An 18620-nucleotide genomic window follows, 5' to 3' on the forward strand; every position below is an offset into this window, starting at 1 on the left:
AAAAAGAAAAAAAAAGAGAGTTTTATATTACTCTGAAAATTGTGCACAATAAATGTTCTTTAAACTAAGATCCTTGAATTAATTGTATTCTGGATTTTTTTTCCTCTTTGTTCTGTAATTATTTATGATTCTTATCCGTGTTCAGACTTGAGCTTAGTTTGTTAATATGTATAATTTAGCATTTATTGCATTCATTTGTAAATAGGAGCAAGTATTGTAAACTATTTCATTGCTGGGGTTGTGGGTGTTATACATACACACATTTAGGACTGCAGTTTTTTGGTATAATTTTTTTGTATTGTAAAATAACAGCTAATTTAAAGCCGGAACGAGAAAATTCTTGGGAGGTCTGTGCATTTTAAATACAAATGTGAAGTACATGTATATAAATAAAAGTAAATAATGCAAATCTTTCCTCTGAAATAAAAAGTAGATGATCTGGTTAAAATTTTTCTTCCTGTTTGTTTTCTTAAAATAGAGGAAAAAAATAATTCAAGGTGGTTTTGAAGGCTCCTCACTGGGGTGACTTTCTGCTGTGGTGGTGGTGGTGGGTATCAGTGGGCTCCTGCCAGGTACTGAGTTTGGGAGGAGGAAGGGGGGACGTGTCCTTTGCCGGAGGATGGGGGGGTGAGTTATATCTGTAGATGTTGCAGGTAGAGACAGTCATTAAATAGTTTCCATTTCAACCCATCACCCTCAGGTTCACCTTTCCCCAGGTGCCTTAGGGCAGCTCTTCGTCCCTGATCTCTGTGGCTGTCTCTGAAGGGTGGGAGAAGGGAAGAGCATCCCAAAGAGGTGTCAGTATGTTAACGAAGTTTTCAGTATGTTAGGGGTCTTTGCCAACCTAAAAAATTCTATGATTATATAGAAAAAGGGGCTCGTGCTCTGTGCAGGTTGCTTGGGATGGTGAGGGTTGAAGGAGGAATTTATTTGCTCCCACCTTCTCAGCACTGGTGTCATGAGTCCCAGCTGTCACGATACAGCTGCTCCTTAACTGGTTTGGCTCGATGGTCTTAAAGGTCTTTTCCAACCCAAATGATTCAGTGATTCCACAGTCCCGAAACTCAGAGCTTCTGCATTCAGGGTTTAAATAGAATCACAGATTGTCCCAAGGTGGAAGGGACTCGCAAAGATCGAGTCCCACCCCTGGCCCTGCACAGCCTCCCCAACAACCCCACCCTGGGCATCCCTGGCAGTGCTGCCCAAATGCTCCTGGAGCTCTGGCAGCCTCGGGGCCGTGCCCATTCCCTGGGGAGCCTGGGCAGTGCCCAGCACCCTCTGGGGGAAGAGCCTTTCCCTGCTCTCCAGCCGTTCCCTGGGTGCCGTTCCTGGTCCTAGAGAGTAGAGATCAGAGCTGCCCCTCTGCTGCCCCTTGTGAGGAGCTGCTGACCACGACATAACCCCAAGAGAACTATAAAATCTCAGTCCCTTCCCTTTCTTACTCTCACTGATAATTTTCCCAGTAAATTTCTTTGTTTAAATCCGAAGAGGAAAATCTGCCCTCCCTGGAAGCTGTATCACCAGTTTTGCTGCTGATTTATCAAATGTTGGCACCGGCTGGTGTTTCAGATCCACACAAAAGCTGGGAGATGTCAGAGGTGGCCGCTCCTCTCCCACCTACGGTGTAGCAGAACATGTCCCCGCCACAAGAACTTACCTGCTGCTCGTTAGCTGGTGCAAGGCTCCTTGCCCTTCACCAAAGCTTGCAGTTTGGTGAAATAACTCACTAAAGACCGCCTGCCTCATGGTTATTCAGGCACCATGGAAGTGACACTACTAGCTGACAATAAACACCTTGCTGGGTAAGCAAGATTGTGAAAAGATAAGCTGACAGACACTCCACTTTAGACACTATAAAAGCTACACCAGCCTTTCACAAAGCAAAAGTCTTCTGCACATTCTCTAGAAATTGGTGGGGCTTTTGCCCAAAGCTGGGACACAAAATCTGTGGTTACTCTCTGGAGGGCTGAGTGAAAAGACTCTGTGTACACTATCAGCAGTTTGGTGGTGAGTCCCATTGACTCCTGCTCCATACTGTGTCTTTGCTAGCTGTAATACAGGTACCTTTATGTCGTGCACTGTTTGATGTAATCTCCTAGCAGTTCTTCTGTTCTATACTGTGTATAAGTAACTGTTTAAGGCCTTTTGTCTATTGTCTCCTGTCTGCTCAATAAGTAACACATTTTATAATAGAGCTAATCAGCCATCCTTAAGGACTTGCGAGCCAGAGGGATTTAGGTGCAGGTCACCTCAGTAGAGCTGCTGCCAAAAATCTGAGCCTAAGGCAGGGCTTGTCTAAAGCTCTCACTTGGTCCATAACACCCAGGCATCCACAGCCCAAGTCCCGCCGGGACGCAATCTGTTGTTCTCCATTTATTTTTATGTCACTCTCTAACTTTGACAGTAAGCACTGCTGGGATGAAGCAGAGTTGAACCCAACATTTATGAGCCATGAAGGTTTCAGTCACCATCGCCTCCGAAGACCATTTTGCTGCTTCATTCCATGGCATTAAACTGGGATGCAGAAGCCCAATTCCCAGCAATTGCTGCAGAGCTGAGCGGAGGATGCCAGACTGACAGCACAGCGTGGGGTGTCCAGACTTGAAATGAAATGGGCAGGGGGTAGTGGTTTTAAAGCTGCTTTATTTTGGACAGCAGGGAAAACCACAGAGGGATGGGGCCATTTTTAATCCCTGCTCTGAATTTTCTTGTGTTGTAGCGAAGAAAAGAGGTTTGACAGGAAGGCAGGAAAGAGAGCATGGAGGTTTTCCAAGGCTTTGTGTACATCCAGGATGATGATCTTTGTCATCAGTTGTCATTAATAAATGGTTTTGGGTAAGGAGCCAGAGAAGAATTTGCTGTCCAGCTTTTCTTTCCACAAACCTTAAATATCAACCACCTACAGGAAGAAGTGACTTTAAGTCTTTTTAAAAAACAATTTAACTCCCCCAGAAATCCTGGCCTGGAGGCTGGGTGGTGTTCCACCCAGCAGAACGTGGGCTTTGAGGCAGCTCTTGGATAGTTGCACATCACTGCTTGGTGGTAAATCAGCTATTGATATGGCAAAAGCACCAACATTTCCTTTTTTCCCCATTGATGGGAAGAGAGGAGGAAGAGAGGTGTACAAATGAGCCAGAGTTCCACAGCTAACACATTGCCATTTGGGCAAAAAGAATTAGCAGATGTTCTTGAGTTTCTCCCTGGGGTTTTTGGTTTCTGAACTAATCAAGCAGCAAAGCAGGGATTGAAGGGTCAGAGTGGAACCACTGAGATCTTTCCAAAGGCATAAGGTGGGGGGAGATTTTCTGATGAGGTGATGACACCTGCTGATGAGTCTTCTGCCTGGTAACGAGGCTTGGGGACCCAGGTGTCAGCATCACTGGAGGTGGGCTGAGCTCCTCGCATTCCCCATTGCAGGATGGCTGGGAACAGCAACGCTTCCCCAGACTGTGTCAGAGTCCCAACACCCTTGGCCACAGGATTTTGGGACACCATCATCCCCCTATGGAAGCTCTGAGGTAAGGTACATGATGTCCTTAGAGGCACCTCTTCTCCTGGTGACTCCAGAGACTCAGTGACAAACTTGGGATTTGGGATCCCAAGAGACATCTGGAGATGTCTCAGAAGAGGTAAATCCTCCCCACAAACAAAGAGCAAGATCTGAGGACTCAAACTGCATTGAATTGGATGTTTTTCAGTGGCATGTAGGTTTAGGACAAGGCGGAATGGCAGAGATAGATGGGAAGAAATTCTTCCCTGTGAGGGAAGTGAGGCCCTGGCACAGGGTGCCCCGAGAAGCTGTGGCTGCCACATCCCTAGAAGTGTGTCCAAGGCCAGATTGGACAGGGCTTGGAGCAACCTGGGATAGTGGACAGTGTCCCTGCCCATGTCAAGGGGTGGAAAAAGATGATCTTTACAGCTCCTTCCAGCTCCAGCTATTCCGTGATTCTACCATCAGCTGCAGGATCAGCTCTCTTCTCTATATTCCTGGGCCCTCACTCAGGCCACATGCATCACTCAGAAACCACATCTGCAGAGAACTTAGCCAAAAAAGCCACTGACTGGGTCACTCTGGCTCTGCCAAGAAGGACAATGTCTTTCTCCTCTTTATTTCCCTGCTGCTGACAAGCAGCGCAGGTGCAGCTCCATGATCCCACAGCCTGTGGGGCTGGGGCTGTTTCTCGTCTCCCCCAGTCCGTGGTGACCAGCAATGCCACGGGAGGATGGGATTTCATCTCTCCTCAAGCTGATCCCTGAATTTAATTTGGAAGCAGAACTTTAGTGGGTAGGTCTGGGCTGGGATGGCTGATAGTGAAGTACTGTCTTGATGGGGAATTACAGCACAGCATGGACATAGCTGGTGTCTCCATCCATCCCACCTGCAGCTCCCTGGCTGCTTCATCAGCTCTGCTTTCCAGCCACAGTGTGCCTGCAACAGAGTGACTGGCAGGATTTCCATTGGGAAAATTCCCTGGAAAACATGTTCCCTGGGATTCTTGCTCAGAAATCATTTCCACTTCTCCTTAGAAAAATCCCCGCAAAATGACTTGAACATTTTTCATGTCAGAGCTAATTCTGCAGCTCTTCCCTTTGGCAAACATCCGCTGTTTCCGCAGAAATTCAGTGTTTTAATAACACCGAAGCAAGATGCCTCCACCCCATCAGCATTTTAGCACTGTTTGCTCAGAGATAACGTATGGTAAATTGTTGTTTCTGATTTCAACATCCCCTTGCAGCAGTTGAACATCAGCTGCAGGATTTTGCTTGTGCTGTGTCTGCAGTCACAGTGTGATGGGGATTGTGGGTCCCATCTGCAGGTCTCTCCTCCAAACCTCCAGTGCTGCCCCAGGCTCTGGTCTGTCATGGAATCATGGAATGGTTTGGACTGGAAGGGACTTTAAAGTCCAAGCCCTGCCCATCCTTTCCTGGGAGCTACAGAGGTTGCAAGACCTTTTCTCTGGGAATGTGGAAAAATCACTTCATCTACTCTTTCCTCAGTGTTTGATGTCTGTGGCTGTCGGAGGGAGGGGCGCTCAGTTTTGTTGTGGGCACAGCCAGCAGCCCCCAAAACCATACCCAGACCGAGAGCTGGGGTAGAAGTGAGGGTCAGCCACAATTTCTTCCAGCTATTAGTGCTTCTCCTGCTCCAGATTCTCCTCACCCCAAATTTAGGATGATTTCCAGGCTTTCTTGGAGCCAGTTGTTACATCCCAGAGCAGGGTTGCTCCAGCCAGCCCCATGCTCTGCCCCATGCTGATCTGAGTGCAGAGCCTGGGCGAGTCCCACTGGGGAGTCCTGAGATCTCCTTCAACACCAGGACCCCCTGGAACCCAGCAGCCCCTGTCACCCCATCACTGTGTGGCCCTGGACTGGCCCCACCAGCCTCTTGGGTGCCGACCCTGGCGGAGCAGCTGCTTGCTGAGAGCCAGGGAAAATACCTCAGAGCTGCAAGGCTTTCACAGGAGTTTCAGGTTCAGAATTATCCTTTGCTCAGCAAAACCCCAGCCTGGGCAATGTCGGGAGGGAAAAGGCTTTGAGGAGCGTCTAAGTCCATCCCTAACCCTCAGCTGCTCCATGCATGCATGGAGGCAAACATGATTTTTGGGAGGAAAAAGTGTTATGTTTATGTGTTCAACCATTTACTCACTCTAAGAACTGTCTTGAATTTCACTCATTAGTTTTATATAAATTTTATATGCATTTGTTTTCTAGATTTTTTTCCTGCCCAGAATTGGCAAGAAAACATTCCATTTGCCTCTAATCAATTTTCCTGTGATTTCTCTTTTTAAGTTGCCAAAAATAGCTCACAGAAGTTCATGGCATGAACATGTGGGAACCTAGAATGCAGAGAATATTTCTCTGCCTGTTGTGAAAGGTTTTTACCCCCCTGGACAGTACTGCTTTTGGCCTTCGTCCATGGGAAAATTTGCCTAGCCTCTGGGAAGAATCTACAATGGTGTGAATTAGGTGATAGAATACTATGTGAGATTATCACAGGGTGAAAAATTTAGAGTTTTTAGGTCTATTTGCATAGTAAATAGATAGAAGTAGAAAACCTCAAAATGGAGGATAAGTTGTAGTTAAAAGCTTCTTTATCCTTCTTCACTAACTCCATATTTTGCAGCAATAGTGGTCTGGGATAATTGGATACAGAATTCTGCAGTTCCTGTCTATGTGATTTAGGAACTTGTTGGACATTGGTAAAAAAGTGGAAATATCTTCTGTTTTAAGCTTTCATTGGGTAATTTACCTTTAAAAAGGCTGTGAAATCTTGATAAGTTGTCTTCTTGCTGCATTCTCTGCTCTGTGCTATGTCTAGGCCACGCCAGTGGCTTGTACTCCTTAGATAAGAATTAATAAACACCTCTCTGGAGACTGAGAAGCATGAAGTCCCATTCGCCTCCTTTTTTCTCCTGGCAAAAATCTGAACGTCTCCCCCATCAGGGAAGACACCCATTAGTGACGTGGACAGCATTATGAACAGAAGTCTTCCTGGCTGGCATGAACCATCACCCTCCCTTCTCCTCCACCTCCCTTCCTCCTTTGCTCAGCACAGGGGTGCAGCACCAGCCTTCCCCAGTTATTTCCACTCAGTGGGACACATGGTGACATCTTGGCATCAGTGGCTCCCCAGGCCCCTAACTGCAGGTGCAATTATTCCCATCCCTGCTGTATCTTGCAGTGCCTCCCTCTTCCTGTGCTGGCACCAGTTTTGAGCCAAATCTGCCCCAAACTGCTCCCAAACCTTTGCATGTTTCACCCCCGCAGACAACACAAACAGCCCCAGGACTTGTGTGGGGACTCATGTCTCCTTCCCTGGTGACACTGATGCCTTTCCATCTCAGCAGAGCTGTTTTTCACCTGTCACCCCTCCTTGTTGGAAGACACCAGATTGGAGCTGCGTTTGGAGCTGAGAGGAGACCTCAGAGCTGTCTGCAGCTTCCTCCTGAGAAGCAGCTCCAGTCTCTGCTCTCTGGGACCAGGGACAAGACCTGAGTGAACAACTGGAGCTGTGTCAGGGAGAGTCGGGTTGGATATCAGGGAAAGGTTCTTCCCTCAGAGGGTGCTGGGCACTGCCCAGGCTCCCCAGGGAATGGGCACGGCCCCGAGGCTGCCAGAGCTCCAGGAGCGTTTGGGCAGCGCTGCCAGGGATGCCCAGGGTGGGGTTGTTGGGGGGTCTGGGCAGGGCCAGGGTAGGACTGGGTGATCCCTGTGGGTCCCTCCAGCTGAAGATACTCTAGGATTCTGTGATTCCAGCCAAACACGACTCATCTGAGCCCCCCCACTCTTCCAACCCCCACAAAACAATCCCCCATTTCTTCCAGCTGCCCTTAGAGCACAGGAGCAGTGAGCTCAGCACCCTCCTGGACGTGCTGGCATGGACAAGCTGGAATTGCAGACAGGAGTGAGGGGATCAGGAAAATGCGTGTGTGCTTTATTCATGGATATGTTTGAATATTGACATGTACAGAAAAGGCAAGTACAAGTCTGACGCCAGTATGGGCTGGCATCCACCACCCTCCCCTCATGCAGGTGCACACATGGGGCTCCTGCTCCAGCACCATCTCCCAGCCCTGGGTCTCCCTCCAGCTCCTGCTCCCGCCTGGACAATGCTGTACATGACGACATGACAAGTATAAGTACATACACAATATTTCACAGGCTCTCAGGGCTGCCAAACCACTGGCAGTGGTGCTGTGCAGCCAAAAAAATAAGAGTTCAGTGGTTACAGAAAGTCTGGCTGGTTCTTTAACAGTGTTTTTTTCCTTTCTTTTTCCCGTGATTCTTCTTTGTGCTTATGGAAGTCCTCAGGAATGGAGCAATTCCTAAAAAAATGTTGTCTCCCTTTCTGTCTCTTGGCTCGCTCAGTCCTTTGCCTTTACAAGCAGCTGCTATGACTTCTGTAGTTAATCAAGAGACTTAAAAATGAAGATCCATGGTTCACTTCACAGAATTCAGCAGAGATGGAATTTCATCCAAAAAAATTACTGACTTTTCACAAGGAAAAAGCAGTGGCCTGTGCACACATGTTGGTGAGTGGGAGGAGAGTAATCATGTTTGCTTCCTCCAAAAGAAAGGTTCAAAAGTCATCCTTTTTTGCAAAGTTTGATTCATGAACAGGCTTGGAGGGAGAATCAACATTAAATACTGGTAAAAAGGGTGAAATAATCAGAAAAAAGCCATGAAAGTTTGGGGATAAATTTTTTTTTGTTCATTCCCAGCCCCCAACTCTTTCCTATTGGGTGAGAGGCTCCTTGCTCTGTGCCTCATTCACTTCCTTCCACAGCATCCCTGAACCATGGGGAACCCCCAGGAGGGCAGGACCTGGCCTGGGACACGGCTTGAAGGATGGGACACGGGAACTGAGGGTCTTGTTGGGCTCTGATGTGTAGAGACAACTAACATCTACAGAGTCTGGAAAGTAAGATACCCCTGGAAACGTCCAAGGCCAGGTTGGATGGGGCTTGGAAAAATCTGGGCTAGTGGAAGGTGTCCCTGCCCATGGCAGGGGGGCTGGAACGAGATGAGCTTTAACCCAACCCCTTTCATGATTCTATGATATAAATCCAGGGGAGATGGTGATGTCTCTCACTGAAATTGTTAAAATAGGTGCTGATGTGGGACATGGTATTGGCACTAGGAAACCTCTGGAGGTTTCCTCCATCCCATCCAGTCCTTCAGTAGGATTCTCCACACCTCTTTTTTACAGCACACCAGTCTGAAGGGAGAGGTGAGGTGGGGCCACCAGGCATCCTGACCACACAGAAAAACTCCTTCTCTGCTGAATGAGAAGGAGATGGCGAAGTGGCACTTCAACATCACTGACATATAAGAGACACAGGAGTGGGTGCTCCTGGAAAGCAGCTGACACTTGTATCCCCATCCTGTGCAGACACTCAGCCTGTGCATGATTAAAAGCTGGTGGAGACTGGCTTGATGGGGCCAGATGTGTGGAAAAGCAGGGCATGACTACAGGACCGGAAAGGGGCAGAAGAACGCGATTCCCAGCATGACCTCGTGGTGTTGAGGTAGTTCCTTGCCTTTGCAGGGCTGAGCAATCAGGGTTTCATCCCTCTCCCACCTGCAGCTCAGAGGACACAAGTTTTGCAGAGTTGCAGGCAGTAGTTGTGTCACTTGGTCTCTCAGAAGACACTGATGTCCTGGATAAAGGGGAGATGTTCACAGCAACTCCGTGCTCGTATATGGGCACTTTGAGAGGACTTTCCTGCTTGTAGCTCTCCCTCCTTGTCTGCTTTCCTGATCTGAGTGAGCCCCTTGGCCATGAAGTCCTCGCATACAACTTTTAGCTGGGGGTGTGGCTTGTCACCCTGCATACAAGCCTTGGTGTGTTCCCTCACAAAACCTTGGATCAGGAAAACTGGGTGCTACAGCCCTGAGGACCTCAAGGAGCAGCACTTTGGACAGGATGCAGCAGGAGGATTTCTGTTCATGTCAGACACATCCACAGGTGTTCAACTGAAAGCTAGAGAGGTTTCTTGTTGGAACAAAAGCCATGGAAGTTGCTGCAGTTTCTCAGCAAAATCTGAAGCAATAAACAATGGGAGAAGTTTTGCAGAAAATGGGAATAAAAAGCAATGGACTTCGCTGTGTCAGATGCTTCCTAAGCCTTTCCATGCATTCAAATGCCAAGGAATTAATGATATTTATTGGAGGAGCACAAACCAAGGAATAAATGGACTGCTGCAAAGGCCAGGCCCAAAAACACTCAGGGGGATTTTGGGGCTATTGCTCTTCCTCCCATGGCACTCAGCCTGGGTAAGCACTAATCCTGGGAAACCTTCTCACTCTTCCTTACCTGGCTTAACACAGTAAAGGGGTTCAGCCCACCAAGAGGGCACTAGGACTCCTCAGCTCACCTCCTCGAGGAAAGACCCTGGGATGCTCAGGTAGTCCAAGGTCACACATCTGCCTCCCTGTGCCCCAAGACACCAGACAGATATTTGTCTTCACCTTCCTGCCCTGGGCTCGGGTTGCAGCTCAGTAGAAAGGGTCACTTTGCTTAAATGACATCTTGACTGAAAAACCAGAACCTGGCAAGAGGCAAAGCCCTTCACCTGCTCACCTGGACACAGGTGGTTGCCTCAGCCAGTTCTTCTAGGAGAGCAAACTGTAACAATCCAGTCCCTACCCATGATATAATTCATGACTTGGCCTTTCTTGGCTGGATATTTCTCTCTTCAGGGTGGTATCCAGCAAACCTCTCCTATCCTATCTCTGCCTAGGAAAACTAATGAAATCCCTTGGCTGAAGACCTTCTGCCTATGAGACCAGTGGATGAACAGGTAGCATGTGAGAGTGGGATGTGTTGGGCTCACTTCAAATCCTGCCCACGGGCTGATGCATTGACCCCTGATGGAGAAAGGGTCAATGGAGTGGGACAATATTGGTCTCTGGTTGTTTGGGTGTGACAAAAACTGCCCCAAACACTGTACAAGACCAGCGGATAGAGATGCTTGGGTTGGGACACCAAAAATTCAGCCGTAAACAAAATGCAACACACATGTTTCCTCCTGAATACCATCAATACAGGACACAAGTTTCCCTAAGAAGGAGGGCCCGAGGGGCAGGTGACAGCTGGAACATGGATGCTGGTTGCACTCTGGCCATGGATGTGAGAGGGTGGATAATCCCTGCCAGGCAGTTCAGAGCATGGTTACTTGGACTTCCCCAGAGGGGCTTCAGGCTCCTCTCCAGTGAACAAAACCAACCACCTTCTCACCAGTGCTCTGGTTGCCTCAGTCTGAAGGAACCAGATGGGTTGTCCTTCAGGTCCTGAGCAACCCTGGAGACAGTCTGAACTCCACATCACTTGACATGTCCTGTCAAGAGCCCCTCAATGTGAGTCAGGGCTTCAGGAAACCTGGCAGGTCATCCATTCATCCATCCATCAAAAGTCTTTCCCCTCTTGGCTGGGGCAGGAAAAAGCATTTCCTTTGCAGCTCTCATTTCTTGGATCAACTCTCTCCTTCCTCTTTTCCAAGGGAATTGTCCATGGCTCCAACTCTATCCTAGAGAGCTGGAGAAACAACAACCAAGCTGTGGTGTGGAAAGGTGGCCAGGACCAAGAATGAGCCGGCTGTCAACAATGCTGATCATATAAAATCAAATGAACTGGCAGACAGATGAGGAAGAGGAAGGGATGCCCAAACACTCACCTCACCTTCCCTTCCCCTCCCTTCTCCCTGCCCTCCTCCTGAAAAAGTTACTGGCCTGGTTGTTCAGTAAAGAAACCAACACAAATTGAGTCTCTGCCTGGTGTGTGCCTGCCCTGCCTCACATCACAGGGAGGCTCAGCACAGCAGGAGTGATGAGAAGCCACATCTGCAGCAGAGAGGCTGCCCAGCAGGAAGCGGCTGCTGGGCTGGAGGTCCCTGAGGACAAACGAGTGGAGCCACGCAGGAGCCTCTCCTCTCCAGCCACCTGAAAGAGAAAGAAGACAGCGTGGGGTGAGAGGTGTAGCTGATCACGGAGTCATGCAATGGTTTAGGTTAGAAGAGACCATAAAGACCATCCAATTCCAACCTTCCACAGAGCAGGTTGCTCCAAGCCCCATCCAACCTGGCCTGGAACAGCTTCCCAGGGCAGCCACAGCTTCTCTGGGCACCCTGTGCCAGGGCCTCACCACCCTCACAGCCAGGAATTCCTTCCCAATACCCCATCTAGCCCTGCCCTCTGGCACTGGGAAGCCATTCCCTGTGTCCTGTCATTCCAGGCCCTTATCCAAAGTCCCTCTCCAGCTCTCTTGGAGCCCCTTTAGGCACTGGAAGGCCACAATTAGGTCACCCTGAAGCTTCTCCAGGCTGAACAATCCCAATTCTCTGTTTTCACTCATAGGAGAGGGGCTCTATCTCCGATCAAATTGGTGGCCCTCCTTGGTGCCTCAGAGGATTTGGGGCTCAGGGGCTGTGCAGCCCCAAGTGTGTGCATGTGCAGAGGGGCCAGGGCTGATTTCAACACCCAGACTCTGGCCTGGAGGTCAGTGCAGCTCTTCAGGAGATGTTGGTGAAGGTGGTGTCACAGCAGAGCCATTTGTGGGCACAGAACTTGTTTGGACACTGGTTGAGGTGAGTGTCAGTGACACCACTGAGTGAGGTGGGTGCCTGGATGCCCACTCAGGTCAGTGCGGTCCAGGTATCTTATGGAGCCACTGCTGGCCAGTGGCTTGACCTGGTGGCCTTAAAGGTGGAGATTTCTCTGGGTGTTGAATATACCTCCATGGTGCTGGGAGACATTTCAACAGCTTTCTCCCTCACATCCAGAGGTGAATGGGATCTGGATGTGAAGTTGAGTCCAAAGTCAAGACCCAAATCTCCGGTTTCTCTTGCAGTGTCAGCAGGGATCATGCTCCAGCAGCACTCACACCTCAGTGGAGGGATGTGCTGCTGCCACGAGGAGGTTGGAGATGCAGTAGGGCCATCCCTTACTGCAGCTGCTTTTTCCAGCTTCCCACTTGCTGTTGGGAATACTGTCCTGGCCACAGATGGTTCACAGCTTCTCCATCACTTCCGGGATGAAGTTCTCCGTGCTAGATCTGGACCTGAGGCCACTACTTGGATTTCTCTAAGGTCTGGGGAGCAGAGACTTGAGGCAAATCCTCCAGATTTCTTGGGTCCCAAGCATATGGCCTGGTGAAGGTATCCCTGTGCTCTGCAGCAGTGCCACCAGTGCCCTGGAGAGCAGTGAGGGAACCTGAGGCCACTTTTCTCCACCTCCCAACCTGCTGCTCTGTGAAAACAGGGTGGGGAGAGGTGAATCGGGTATTTTCCCAGCAAAAGAAACAGTGATAAGCCTTAAAATAACCTGCATTTGGAAGCTCTCTGAAGGTATCAGCCAGCCCCGTGCAAAGCCCATGCTCAGTCCTTGGAGTCTAGTTAAAACTGACAGCTTCTGTAACCTGAATGTTCCGCAAATGAGGGTCACTGTTAATTATTCAATAGTAAAATAATTGAATCTGAAAATTACTCTGGTGGGTGGCAAGTCAAGGTCATTTTATTTTATTTAAAAATAAAATATTTAATGCCTTTCACAGCCATCATCAGTAAATGAACCTGTTATTTGTTTGAAAATAATTTCAATTTAATATTATTTTGATAGTAATAATTTGCTGATGAACAGAATCTTTCCTTTCAAATTTTCCAAAGCTTCGCAAACCTTAGTTAAACCGCTGCATTATGACCTCTAGAATCCTCCTCCAACAAGGGAGGAACTCATGGCCTGGGAAGCCGAAATGCTTGTCTGAAGCTGAACTGATGCTCTGAAGGAGGGTGAGGAGCCAAGCCACTGGTCCTGGCTGAAAACCCCATGGATTTCCCAGTACTTCTAAATGAACCATAGCTCTCAATAATGGGAAGGGAAGGGAAGGGAAGGGAAGGGAAGGGAAGGGAAGGGAAGGGAAGGGAAGGGAAGGGAAGGGAAGGGAAGGGAAGGGAAGGGAAGGGAAGGGAAGGGAAGGGAAGGGAAGGCAAGGGAAGGCAAGGCAAGGCAAGGCAAGGCAAGGCAAGGCAAGGCAAGGCAAGGCAAGGCAAGGGTAGATCAGGCCTCCAGGAGGGGGAGGGTAGGTTGACTGTCTGCATGTGACTGAAATGACACAGGTGGAAGAAGGAGCTGAGGTAAGGAGGCTGCAGGAGACACAGACATGGCCAAACATCTCTCCGGGCCAGGCCCGCCCTCTCCTACCTTGGTGGGCTGGAGGTGCTCAAAGTTCTCTCTGAGGGTTGCCACAGCTCTGTTGGCATTTCGCTCCTGCTTGTACATCTGTGTGGTGGGGGGGATGGACGGGGCCACAGCTGTGTTCAGGTGAGTCCCGTTGCCAAAGGCCTGAATGGCGTTTTCTTTGTGTGGGAAAGAGAGGGAGAAAAGGATTGTCAGGGCAGGGGGAAGCATCCCTTTCCCAGCCTCTTTCTCTGCATCACCCAAATGGATGCCTGAGGCTCTTCGGTAACACGGAGCTGGACACCGACAGACCCTAGAGGACCATGGCATCTCCATGCCCCCATCCACAAGAAGCCTCACTAGCATGCAGCAGTGCCTACAGACACTTACGGAGACAGATGTTGTTGGTGAAGAGGTGCAGGAAGCTCTCACACTCTTCCTGCCGGTTCCCGCTGGCGTTGCAGGTGCACCAGGGAGCTATGCTGGACGTTGAGTTGTCGATGTAGTTGGGGGTGATGGGGCTGCCTGCCGGGACCGACGGACAAGTGTTACCGCAGGGCTGGAACTTTGGGAAGGGTCGGTGACATCCCTTTGTGCTGCTCTCCTGGGATACTCTGCCTCAGCCGAGCCCCTCCATGACAGCAGCAAAACCCTTCCAGTGCTGATGTCATGGGTCCGGTTTGCTCCCAGAGAGGAGAAGAGGAGCAGTCACAACCCTTTTGGTCACACCAGCACCACCAAAGCCTTCAGTCAATTATGAAGTGCTATCAGTCCAAGGAATGGGCAGTTTCTGGGAATTCAGGTTCCCTAATAACATTCAGAGAATCCTGGAATGGTTTGGGTTGGAAGGGACCTTAAAGTCCGTCAAGTCCCACCCCCTGCTATGGGCAAGGACACTTTCCATTATCCCAGGCTGCTCCAAGCCCTGTCCAACCTGGCCTTGGACACTGCCAGGGATGGGGAAGACACAGCTGCTCTGGGCACCCTGTGCCAGGGCCTCAGCACTCCCACAGCCAGGAACTCCTTCTCAGTATCCCATCCATCCCTGCCCGCTGGCAGTGGGAAGCCATTCCCTGTGTCCTGTCCCTCCAGGTCCTTGTCCCAAGTCCCTCTCTAACTCTCTTGGAGCCATTTTAGGCCCTAAGTTCTCTTGCTCTAAGTTCTTAGCTCTAAGTTCTTCTTGAAGCCTTTTATTCTCCAGGCTGAGCATTCAAAAACTGTATGTGAATGTGCGTAAAGGCTTTCACGCCGTCATTGAAAAAGCCAATCTCAATCTCCAGAATGAAAGATTAAAACAGAATGAAATGTTGGCCCAAAAATGTCAGTCTATCTCATCCATCAGGATAGACCTGATCCAAAGGCCATTGGCACTTCCCTTTGGACTCTTGTCTGTGCCTGTGCCAACTGCTGCCAGCTGGGCTCTGCAGCATCTGAAACCCAAATGTGACACCCTTCAAAGTCAGAAAAATGGCAGTGGATGGTGATTTCCAGTGGCATCACTGGTGATGGCATCAGGGAATCCCTGGCAGAGCAGACACCCTGGGACAGCCCATCTAATTCCACCAGAGAGAGAAGCTCGAATCTTGCAGCAGTCCATGGTTTTTCTCCCTCCACTGCAGGCATCCTAAAGTTACCCCACACTCACGGCTTAGTGACATCACTGAAGGGAGAAAGACCAGCGCCAGCTTGGATATGGCTTGGAGCAACCTGGCAACCTGGTCTTGTGAAAGGTGTCCCTGCCCATGGCAGGGGGTTGGATGAGATGGGCTTTACAGGTCCCTTCCCAACCAAACCATGACTCTACGATGCCCCTGAGATCTCAGCTCTCCACCTACTGTCCTCATAGTGAGAGGTGACATTTCCCACCCAGAGGAGACATTTCCCACCCAAACGGGGAAGGAGCCCATGGCAAGGAGGCAGGCTCTTACCGATGATGCCGGTGTAGGCCAGCAGACAAGCAGCGTAGCTGTCCCTGCGGCAGCCGCTCGCAGCCTGCGGGGACGGCTGGCAGTTGAACTGGAATTCTGCGTAGCGCGACCTGATGGAGCCAGAGCACAAAATAGGACATATTACCACAGGTAACTGGGGCCAAAGGGGATATAACAGCACACTTGTGGTGTTCACAGAAGGGAACACGTTTGCAAAATGCTGCTGTAGGTGTTGTTCAAACAGTTTGAACAAACGTCCTTTTACAATCCCCTGCACACCCCAGCAAACCCAGGAGGAGGTTCTGAACAGGTTCTGCAGTTAATGTTTTACAGGCTTCCTTCAGGACTGCAAGAAAGGTCCAGTCTTGGAAGAAATGTTTGTTTTCTGTTGTGTGAGGTTGGTTTTTGAGAGAAGAGCTCTTACCAGGAAGGAAATCAGTCTGTGTTGCCATTTTCTATCTTTTGCATAACAGCTTTGCCTAAAGACCCCAACCTTCCTTTTTAGTCTGATTTGATGAAACAGAGAATTGCTCTGGTCCAGTTTCTCTCTCTAAAGACTCTAAATATAGCTGAGATCATCTCAGATCAAGGGAAATGTCCAAAGGTTCAGATATGAAATGTTCTACCCACCACCACAGCTTCTGCTGCAGATGCCCATTCTCAGGAGAAGGACTCTGTGGAGCCTGTGGAGCAGGCAAATCATTCTGCCAACCAGTTATTTGCCACATAATTCTTTAGGCATGAGTCAGCTCTTGGCACATGGTGGTGTTTGGAGATTGTAGGATATCTGAGACATCAACACAGGACTTTCAGGCAGGACATAGTAACAGCTGGAGATCCAGATCCATCTCAACATTCATTCTGTGGCCAGGTAGGAAGGGATTTCACATGGCATTTGAGCTGCTTAGGAAATTCACGCAAGCCCCAGCACTGACAACACTTGAAGGGAGGGCTCTTTCTGTGACAACCTGCACTGTAGGAGCTGTGAACTGAAACCTCAAATGCTTACCCTGCCTGGGCAATCTCAGAAAAATGGAGCATGTTGCTCTTCCCATACATCATCTCTCTTCCAGACACATTCCTCTTGCTCCTGGTCAGTGTCAGCATTCCAATTTGCACTTTCCAGCCCACTTCTGCCCTACACCCTAGTCTTCTTTTTTTTCTCATCTTGTTCCCATATTTGCCCCATACCAACCCTTTTCTCCTCTAACAGGGACAGGCAAAATCTTCTTTCCCAAAGCTTGGTGCATTGTTTAGAGATTTAGAGAAGGGAGATACTGACTGCAGATTTTACATAATCCATATTAGTAGAACCCACCCCTCTGAGCTGGGAAGTTCAAAGGGTTAGAGCTGTGCAGGAGCTGCAGTGCAGACAGGGTGAGACTGGGAGTGTTTCACTCCATTTCTTTATGATTTATTCCCAGCTCTCCTTGTGAATTTTGCACTGCTGGCTTTGACCAGGTCAAATGTCAACCTCTTGCTCCCTCTGTGTCTCTAGAGGATATTTTATATTATATATTCAGAGGCCAAGGGACCAGATAATTAACAGCTGTGCTGCTTGCAGGAAATAGTTTCCAGTCTCCTGGGGAGCAACACTCTCCCCTTTGAACCTCTTTCTCCCCACTGGGCCCTCTTGTCATGTCAGAGAGAGGGCAGTACCCATCCATTTTGGATTCCCTGGGTAGCCAGGGGACAACATCTGAGCAGGGCCTGGTCAGCCCAGGGGCTTTGCATCTTTCAGAGTCTACTTCTGCATAGTTCAGTAGTTCTCTTGCCTCCATGTTTCTGGGGTGCAGAGCGCTGAGGGCATTTGTACTTCTGTGCCTCCAAGAGCATGCTGCTGCTCTCACCTCCCTTTGTGAAAATACGTAATATTTTTATTATGATTAAAAGATGATGTGCTGGTAAGGGATGGCTGCTGGAAGTTTAGCTCAGGAAGTCCCAAACCCCGCAACAATTAGAGACTGGGACAACACAGGGAGGTGCGTCCTACACTTGTTCTTGTGCTCTTCCCCAGGTGTCTGCTCATGGGGCAGCTGCATTCAGGGCACTGAGCTGGGGCCCCCATGGTGATGTTATTGTTTAACATCTCTCACTGCCAGGTGGGCTCTGCTCCTGAGAGCTCTGTGTGGATTAACCTTCTGGAATATCAAAGACTTTTTGAGAAACAGGGGGGGTGAAAATAGTACAAATGAAGGAAAAGCACTGAAGGGGTTCTGCTGTGAGTGTGCACATGGAATGAGTCTGTGTGTGTGTGACTGGGGCTGGATGGAAATAGAGGAGCAAACCAGGCTGGCCACAGACTGTGAGATGGATCTGGAATGACACTGGGACTCTGAGACTCCTGTTGCAATCACCAAAACATAGAATCACCAAATCACAGAATGATTTGGGTTGGAAGAGACTTAAAAATCCTCTTGTTCCACCCTCTGCCATAGGCAGGGACATCTCACACTAGACCAGAGTGCTCCAAGTGCTGTCCAACCTGGCCTTGGACACTTCCAGGACTCCAGGGGCAGCCACAGCTTCTCTGGGCACCCTGTGCCAGGGCCTGCCCACCTCACAGCCACGAATTCCCAATATCCCATCTAAACCTACCCTCCAGTTTCAAGCCATTCACCCTTGTCCTGTCACTTGCTCTTTCTTGTCCAAAGTCCCTCTCCTGCTCTCTTGTAGGCTCCTTTTAGGTACAGGAAGGTGCTATAAGGTCTCTCCAACACTCAGCCTTGCAGCAGAAGGGTGTGTTTTATACATAAATAGATTAATTTTTCTAATTAAATAAGCAAACAAACAAACATGGTTTTAAGGCCTTCACAAGTGTCTGTGGCTGTCAGGATACCTTGAGTGCTCCTTGAGGATGCTGTGGGCTAGGGAAGAGAGACAGTGAGGCAGATGGATTGGTGAAAGTAGCTGTAAGGACCCCTCCCCCATATTCCTGCTTAGCCTGCACCTTCCTGGAACTGTTTCCATAGCAGGTCTTTCTCTAGGACCAAAGCCAAAAAATCCACAGAAAATGTC

The 18620-nt window shown here is 49.3% G+C and overlaps 1 protein-coding gene across 1 annotated transcript in view; it reads right to left on the bottom strand.

Annotated features, from left to right (window-relative positions):
• Positions 1 to 7414: 7414 nt before the first annotated feature.
• The window catches only part of LOC116444311 (GDNF family receptor alpha-4-like), a 68808-nt gene continuing 57602 nt past the window's right edge, over positions 7415 to 18620 (bottom strand). Inside the window, 4 exon segments of the mRNA XM_032109596.1 lie at positions 7415 to 11442; positions 13699 to 13853; positions 14065 to 14199; positions 15603 to 15712. Coding sequence (XP_031965487.1) covers positions 11296 to 11442; positions 13699 to 13853; positions 14065 to 14199; positions 15603 to 15712 — 547 coding nt within the window. The 3' untranslated portion in view covers positions 7415 to 11295.

This window comes from Corvus moneduloides, chromosome 5 (genome assembly GCF_009650955.1).
Source record: "Corvus moneduloides isolate bCorMon1 chromosome 5, bCorMon1.pri, whole genome shotgun sequence".
NCBI lineage: Eukaryota > Metazoa > Chordata > Aves > Passeriformes > Corvidae > Corvus > Corvus moneduloides.